Source organism: Fukomys damarensis, unplaced genomic scaffold (assembly GCF_012274545.1).
Source record: "Fukomys damarensis isolate Sample0158 unplaced genomic scaffold, DMR_v1.0_HiC HiC_scaffold_28, whole genome shotgun sequence".
NCBI classification, from domain to species: domain Eukaryota; kingdom Metazoa; phylum Chordata; class Mammalia; order Rodentia; family Bathyergidae; genus Fukomys; species Fukomys damarensis.
This window is the reverse complement of record NW_022900940.1, coordinates 24,814,197-24,823,070: the sequence shown is the minus strand read 5'-3', so window position 1 is coordinate 24,823,070 and position 8,874 is coordinate 24,814,197. Positions and strand designations below refer to the sequence as shown.

The window sequence follows — 8,874 nt, the reverse complement described above, 5'->3', positions numbered from 1 at the left end:
TGTCACGTTTTCCTAGCACATGGCTTCAGGGGGTTGCAGAGTCTCAACTAGCCCCTTGCTGAGGTGTGTTAGCCTCATGCCACCTATATGAACCTCACCATGGCCCCTGAGTGGGTCAGAGGACAATGCAATGCAGTCTCTTTTTGGTTGAACTGCAAGTGCCTCGTAGTAATGTGAAATGTGAGAGCTGTCAAGTGACCTGCAATGACTGAGGCAGCCTACATTTTACACGTGAGCTATCTGAGTATCCAGGTGGAGAATTGACCTTACCAGGGTCAGTTGTTCAAACTCAAGATGGCTGTCTTGCCCTGACTTCTGGGTTGATACTTTTAAATACTTTGCTAGGGGTCAGCGAGGCAGTACAGTTTACAGGGTAAAAGGTATAGACAAAGAAAAGTGAGTAAGTCGGGAAAACAAGAAAAGGAAATTTGAATGTTTTAAATTTTCCCTGTGGGGTTCATTTCTCTTTGTATTACAATGAGAAAACAAATCAGCGTGACAGTTTTCTCCACTAGAATTGTATAAATGGAAATGAAGGGAAAATCAGAAAATTGTATATTTTTTTAGATAAGTACTTTTCAAACTATCTTTGTGGAAAGATTGGGTTTTTGTTTTGCTCTAAGTGACCTCAGCTAATATTTTATAAAATGTAAAAAAAAAATGAAATGCGAAAAGCAGACTTCTGAATTACAAGTTCAAACAGTGTTCCACTCAGACTAGAAAAATACGAGGTTTCCGAGCACTTGTTATAGATCCTGCACTGGTGGGCCATGGACACACACTGGTTTTCAGATCAGCTCTTGTCTGTAGACCACACCTCAAGGGCAATATTGCCCTTGACCTCTTTTCCTCTTCTCTTTCGCACATTCATCTGCTCTCTCTAAATTGAACTCTTCTGGTAGCAAGGATAGAGATCCCGTCATGTGTTATCCTCAACTGCACTTTATCATGTCGACTAATGATTTAAGAAAAAATTAAATTTTCTCTCATGCTGACAGGACAGACACCAGTTTAAAGCTATAAGCAAAGTAGAGCTCCTTGAATACTATGTGGGTTTAATATCATAGACAGGTGATGGCTTATGACTCTTAAGGGAGAGATAATTTGGGCACATGTTTGGTTTACCCAATATGAAAGTACAGATAGTTGAAAATGTGAACCCCTTGTCTAATGTCATTAAATTTAGACTCTTTAGTAAATGATCCTCTGCATCCTCTGAAAGGCCTGTAGTAAATCACTTCAGCATGTCACTCAGGAGTAGAGTTGCCAAATTGAGGAAATCCAATGAGAATACCCAACTAAATTTGAATCTCACACAAGAAGTGAATAATTTTTATACATATGGTCCAGATATTTCCCGGGACATACTATACCCAATATTTGTGAGATGCTTATATTAAAAATGTATTCACTTTTGTTTCTTATTTAACCTTTGGGTTTCTCACACAAGAGAAACAATGTGATATTGAAACATGTGTGTCTAATTTATTTCACTAAAATTATGAAAGGTGCATTCATTTAAAAATGGTGAATAGATATTAAAAAGTAGGAAGAACATGTTCAAATGGGAAGGGGAACAAGGACTGGGGGAGGAAAAAGGGAGAAGAGAATGGAAGGAGAAAAAGGAAAAAAAAAGCTTTTGTAAATGGGGAGGTGAAGAAGGGTTGAAGGGAGGGCAGGGGAATGGGGGGAAAAGAAGAATTAAGATATATTATGTGCAGGTACAAATTTCCTATGATGAATGCGATGGTTATGTATGGCAGATATGTACTAATAAAAATGTGTTCACTATTTTCTAAAATTCAAATTTAAGTAGGTACCCTGTGTTTAATTTGGTAATTTTTCTTAGTAGTCTTTTGGCCGACACCTCTGTCAATCTGCTTTTTGGGGAAAGAAGCCACCAGGCCAATTGAAGTTAGCCATATTGACCCAGCTTGCTTAGCTCTTGGCAACTGGAAGAGGGAAGCTCAATAAAGTGATGCTGTTTCTTTAAAAAAATATTTCCCATGTTCCAAAGCAGCTGCTCATATCCTCTGCCTCGATGGGCTCCTTTTGGTGCTTCACAGAATACTTCTCCACTGACAGCTGAGTCAGGGCAGTGAGCTGCAAGCCATCGCACTCTGGGTGTGGAGACAAGCCGGGAGCCATGGTACTGGACTGAAAGAAAACCTGGTCCTCCAGGACATTATGAACAGAAATGCATTCACATTTTTAAAAATTAAAGAGAGAAAAGTAGAAGACAACCATCCAAAGGCAGAATTATGTGATATTATAAAGCCAAAAAATCTTGGATATTCTGTAGGTTTATCTTACTCATTTCAGAGATACATTTTGCCATTAATAAAGTGATTCTCTGAAGATATTTGCCTTTTGGTTTTAAATGATAGTTTGCTATTATTTTGATAATAAAATTAATAATCACTGAACTTCTGTCAAAGGGATGCCTCATGTAGATCAAGAGGAAGTGGTTAGGTAGTTAAAATACAAGTGTAATTTATTTTCATATTGTTATGTCTGGGCTTTGTGTATGAGGTGGGTACTAGGTACCAAATAGAGGACTGCTTCACCACTGAGCTACATCCCCAGCCTTTTTTATTTATTTACTTTTTTTGAGATAGGATTTGCTAAGTTCCCCCAGTAGGACTGCAACTTGAGATCTTCCCGCTTCAGCCTCTTGAGTGCAGGGATTATAGGTGTGGATCATCATACCCATCTCTTCTGGACTTTCAAAGTTTATTCTCAGGCAGGGGTGACACCTGTAATCTCAGTACTCTGAGAGACTAAAGCAGGAGGATCACAAGTTCAATCTCTTCTTGGTTAATTTAGATGCTTAGCAAGACTTTGCCTCAAAAGAAAAAATAAAAAAGAACTGGGAACTTAGTGCAAAGGCCCTGGGTTCAGTCCTCAATAATGCACACAGATAATCACACACACACACACACACACACACACACACACACACACACACACACGGAAGAGGGAGACAGACATTGACAGACAGACAAGAGACAGAGACAGACAGATGGGAGATTTTAAGGCAGTGTGTCATGTGATTCTTGTGTTCACTGGTGAACAGGAAAGCCACGACCAAAAGGCAGGATAACAGAGTAGGTGAGCAGTCTGGAGACACAGAGGAGGGTTAATATTGAATCTTGAAATCAACAGGCAGTCAAAAGGCAGAGTCCCTTCCTTTTCAAGGGATCTCAGTATTTTTAAGACCTTCAATTGATTGAATGAGGCCCACTCATATTTTGAAAAGTAATTTTTTATACAGTATATACTATTTTAAATCATACTAGAATCCAGTAAAAAAAAGTCTTACAGCAACATCTAGGTTGGTGTGTGATCAACATTTTATTTTCAATATTAATGTTTTAATATTTAATTATAGTTTTAAATTTGTACCAGAAATCATTGAATCACCAGTTGTCTCTTTATCTTTATTTGTCTAGGATGTTTTTCTAAACCATAGGTAAGTATAGGAAAAAGCACAATTCTAAGTCATGTTGTAATTTACAATCTGCCATCTTGCCTTCTTTAAAATAAATTTGATTTTTAACATCCCTTTGACAACTAATGTATTGAAAAGGGACTTCACCAATTTGAATAAAGAGGGTTAAAAATGGCAACATTTAAAAATATGATTATTCAAGGAATTATTCAAGGTCACGCACATTCTTGATAATAGAATAATTTATCTCCTTTCCAAGATAGAGTGCTGGAATTATTGTTTTCCTCTATATATTTAATGCTTATTTCTTTTCTTTTTCCCTCTGTCTTTATAATTTAAAAACAGGATTGCTCAAAGAAAGGACTTAGCGATTTGTTTTGTGGACAAAGGAAAACCAAAAAGGGGGCTTTATCTCTGCCCCCTTTCCCTTCATTTTAGTACTGTCCCTTCCTCACCTGTGTCTGAGGCATCCTCACAGGCCTTATTATTCAAAAGCTCATCTTAAAGGGACACCTCTTCTGCCACACCCCTACATCATGTGGATCTGTGGGTGTCCATGCCCTATGATGCCAGTTGCTGCCCTTGGATTTGTTCAAAATTTGTTGTTTCATTGGCAAATGGGACACAGCTGGCTTCTGATTTAGAGAGTGCCTTAAACCAGTTACCTCCTACCTTAACTTGATCATTTAAATGGAAAGCACTACTGCTCCAACAGAGCAGAAATGATATAAAAACTATTTCTGACATGTGTATCTTGCTTCATGAATTGCCATGGCTACTAGTTCCTCTGAGGGGGGAAAGTAACACAGGTTTTATGATTCTCACAAGTGGTAAACCCATTTTCCATTACTTAAGAAAAGCTTTAAATGTGCAATGAGTATTCTTAGGCTAATGACAATTGATGCCCAGAACATTACAATAACGCAATGAAATAGAATAGCATTTTGGAAAGTGGCAATTTATGTAGAAATTGCTGATAGCATCCACACATGCTGGGAACTTTACATATAAGTGGGCTATAGCTTTGGATGAGGAGTTATTTATTTGGCCTTTCATTTGTAAATAAGAGCATATTCTTTTCCCTTAGGGGAAGAGGGAGGATGGTTATTAGTATAAGAATACCAAGAGCAGTCTGGGATACTTATCTCATAGGTCTTAGGGTCTGGAGGATTCCAATAGGTCATTTAGGGTGACAGTGTTTATGGTTGAAGACATCTGGATCACAAATCCAAATATTTGGACAGAGTCCTTATTGTATTGTCAATAGTTTATGTTTTCATGAGTCCTTACCAAGACGTGTGATCTGACCCTCTCCAGCATCATTGTATGGTCTTTACCGCTTACCTGCCTAATTCAGGCCTTGGCTTCATCAAGCATAATCCAAAAGCACATTGCGATGACCACTACTGACTTTTGCTGCTCCCTGCAATGAGAATGCTTTCCCTCTAGATGCAGGCTGACGTATTTCAAGCAGAACCCACATGTTAACAGATATTCTAATAAAAACTTCCCATGATTATCCTGGTTGATTCTAACAATATTATATAAACTAGATAGTGCTGTTTCACGAACTAAGGAAAAGAGGCAGGGGACGCAGGTAGGCTGGCTGGAAGCTGAGGCTTTAACAGTAAGCACTGAGAAGGGCTGAGAAACCCAAGGCATGGTTCACACCCTCCCTCTAACCTCAGAGCTCTTTTGTGGAGAGTGTCCTTTTAAACAAGAACCCCTGTGACTTTGTTTTTCTTTACTGTGCTTTATGTTTCAGTACAGCACCAGATACCTTCTGACCTCACACTGCACATCTGCTTATTCTTTTGTTACCTCCCTCACAAGACTATGCATGCTGTAAGAGAATGTCCTTATTCCGATCCACATCCCGGTAGCCCCCGCACCTAATTCAGTTCCCGATCCTGGCAAAGAATAAAATGTACGGAAAGAAAGCTGGGAGTTGGACTCCAATAATTTATCACGTTAAAGATATTTTGTTAATCAAACATTTACTGAACACCCATTTTCCTGCCTGCATCCGTGCTAGGTTTGGGAGCTATGAAGGTGAGCAAGAGTCTCCTGATCGTCATGAGTCCGGAACGCCCTGGAAGAAAGAAGGAATTCCTGGACACATAGAGTAGGATGAGCATCCTGCTAAGGCAGGTGTAACACACATGGCACCTGGGTGCAGGGAGCGCAGCTCTGAGAAGGAGAAGCCCACAGATGGCAGGAGGATGGGCTGCAGGGAGGGAGGTGGAGATGGGGGTGGAGAGCGCTAGGGAGCACAGCCCAGGCTGTGTTGAGAACTAGTCCAAGGCCTCAGGACTTTATTGTCTCAGCAGTATGATGCTATTAAAGGATCTTTAAATCCATGCCTTTTTTAGTTTCTGGTTCAGTCGAATTCCTCTAACCAGATACATTGGCAGGATCACCATTTTAAGGACGGGCCAACTGAGGCCCAGAATAACACGATGAAAACGCTGGCCAAGTTGATTTAATTTCCTCAACTGCAGTTTTGTCCGGGCCTTGGGCCTGCCCTCCCTCTTGTCTCCCCTCTCTTTCTCTTTCTGTTAATCTTGTCAAAAGTAAAACAAGGCAGTATTTACCCGCCTCCCGCATCTTGCACCCGCAAACACAGGGGCTCTCACCCAGCGTCCAGAAACCAGTTTTCCTGTGCAAAAGCCTCTGGCTTGAGAGGTGGCGGGGCGTGTGCTCGCGCTGAGTCCCAAGGAAGCTGGATGTGTCTGCACAGGTGACTGGGCAGAGAGAACAGAGCCGCCTGCCTGAGTGCCCGGGAGCCCCGCGTGGTCGCCCACACTGCGGGCATGCGTGCGCACTCCCAGCACAACACAGCTGGCGAGTCTAATTTTAGCCTTGCTGCCTCCTTGAAAAGAGACCCTTTAAGGAAATATATTTTCTCGGAAACAATTTGTATTATAATGTAGCAGCTGATAGACATGTCAGAATATTATTATTGGTGCAGAAAAAAAAAAAAACTCTGCCAAGTAATTATGATTTTTTTGTGTGTGTTCATTTCTTTTGAAGATAGTAACAGTAAAGCGATTAAAGCATCCATGAATCAAAATAATCATAAAGAGAGAGACAATGGGGGAAAGATTTTATTTATAAAGAAGTGTAGAAACCTAAGGGGTCACTTCTTTTGATTTTTTACAAAATAGATGTAAGTACAAGAATTATTATTTCTGGTATATTAAGTTAATGAGTCCATTTGGATCGTGCATGGCTGGGTAACAGAAGTCCTGGAGTAGACTCTAAAATCTCCTTGATACTCTATGTCCTCCACGAAGTAAAAGATTAGTTTCCCAAGCAGGTCTTGGGTGCCTCCGGTTCGCTTGTGTTAACAGGTTTGGAAAGTGCCCCAGACGCACTGTCTTCTCCATCCAGCCATCTGGGTTTGTGCCTCTGCCTTCACGACTCTGGTTTTCCCAGTTCTCCTCCTTCGTCCCTCATCTTCTCTTCCCTCCCATGGTCCTCCCTGTTTTGTTTAGCAGCGTGACTTACCTCAGAACTTGGCGAGAGAAGAGGAGGAGGAGGAGGAGGAGAAAGAATAGAGAGAAAGAAAAAGAAAAGAGAAAAGAGGAGAGGGGAGGAGAGGAGAGGAGAGGAGAGGAGAGGAGAGGAGAAAAGAAGGTAGCTCTGGTGCGGGCTAGGTGGAGGGAGGGGTAAGAAATAATCCACCGCCCCCCACCCCGCCGTAACTGAGTTCTCCAGTTTCTGTTCCAGCCGCAGCAGCTGTGGTGCCAAAATCGCTTTGCTTTTCGAGATAGCCAGCAGAGGGAATCGGAACTTTGCTTGCAGCAGGGGTTGAAGCAGCTTTTTTTTTTTCTTTTTTTTCTTTTTTTTTTTTCTTAGAGGAAATACTGCAGCCTTCTGGACTGCGTACGCCGCTCCCCGGAGAGGCTCTCTCGGTTCCACCCACTGGCTGGAAGGAGGGGAAGTGAATGAAAGGACAGGACAAGCCCCGAACACCATGTCACTCTGGGAGGGAGACAGCAGCAACTAAGCTGTGCACGGTTTTCTTTTTTTTTTCTTTTTTTTCCCCTTTTCTTTTTCTTTCTTTTTTTTCCTTTTTCCTTCCTTTTCTTTCTCTTTCTTTCTTTCTTTTTTTCCTTCTCTTTTTCTTTAAGGTTGGGAAAGACAAACAGGAGAGAAGAAGCTGATCTGTGAAGATTTGGAGTTGTGCTAAAAGGACTTTGATTTTTTCCCCCCTTTACAAACGCTGGCAATTGACATCACTACAGACAGCCTGGTTAGAGAACAAACTGCCTCATCCCAAGTGGACCTGGCAGCTGGGAGAAGCTTGCAAGATCCGAGGAGGCTGTCTGGCTGGGTTTTTTGGTTGGCTTGTTTGTTTTTTTTTCCTACAGATCCCACTCTTTACCTTTTTTTCTGGTGTGTGTTTTGTTTTGCTTTGCTTCTTGAATTCTTGCCGTGTTGGAACTAGCAGTGGTGGAGTCTCTGAAGCCTTACCAGTCACCGGACTGTCAGGAATAGTGGTTTTGGAGGAAGCTCGGCCTGGGGCTCTATACCCTGTCATCCAGTTCCCTGCTCGGAGATAAAGATTCCAGCTACATGGGCAAACGCCTGGACCAGCCACAAATGTACCCCCAGTACACTTACTACTACCCTCATTATCTCCAGACCAAGGTATGACTCGACCCACAGTCTGGCGAGCAGTGTGGTTTGTTCTGCACTCGGGATGGGAAGCAGACAGGCATGTGAATTATTATTTCGTCCTCTCCCCCATCATCTCTTCCTGCTTCTTTGAAATGAGTAACATGCCAGTGGAGTTAATGAAGCATTGGAAGACAGAGGAGAGAAGCAGCGGACCCAGAATTGTAGCTTTCTCTTTAAGGACAGATAATAGTTTCATTGGAGTCCCTGTGTTGGCATTTGGCAGCATAAATGCTACTGATATCTGTAAAGTCCTTTGCAAATGGGCAGGGTTTTAGAAAGGAGATCACAATAGTGATTACCAGGCATGAGAACATAATGTCAGGGGCTTTTCTGGTGAGCTGTTCTTTGTTTGTGGCTCTGAAAGGGTTTTTCCCACTGGAGAGGAGGAGTTGCCAGGATGGGGGCGACTCAAACTTTTCCTCGCTGAGTGCAGAATAAGAAAAGGGGTTGGGAAAGCAAAAGGGATGTACCAAAGTCTCTTACAGTATGTTTGGGTGTGTTTTTTCCCCCCAATTTTCTGTTGCCTTACAGACTTTATTTTATATTGAATGGCTAGGATGCTAGAGACTGAATTAGGAGCTTTATAATCGACTTTTAGACTCTATTTTTCTGTGTTAGCTGCCATCAGGAGGCCTGGTCTTGAAAAGGCATGAAATGTAACTGATAATAATTGGACTTGAATTGGTTAAACACTTTAGGCTGTGTGTGTGTGTGTGTGTGTGTGTGTGTGTGTGTGT

General features: G+C 41.7%; 1 protein-coding gene across 7 annotated transcripts in view; it reads left to right on the top strand.

Moving 5' to 3' along the window:
* Positions 1–8,874, top strand: part of Rbms3 (RNA binding motif single stranded interacting protein 3) — a 1,373,556-nt gene that overhangs the window by 712,534 nt on the left and 652,148 nt on the right. For 2 of the 7 annotated variants that reach the window (XM_010638273.3, XM_010638272.3), the window contains exon 1: positions 7,191–8,107. The exons of 2 other annotated variants lie outside the window; for them this stretch is intronic. In XM_010638273.3, the coding sequence (XP_010636575.1) occupies positions 8,033–8,107 (75 nt within the window). In that variant the 5' untranslated portion in view covers positions 7,191–8,032. Of the gene's footprint in view, positions 1–7,190; positions 8,108–8,874 lie in introns of those variants that run through there. 3 more of the 7 variants (XM_033757090.1, XM_033757089.1, XM_019209638.2) reach the window with 2 other exon arrangements.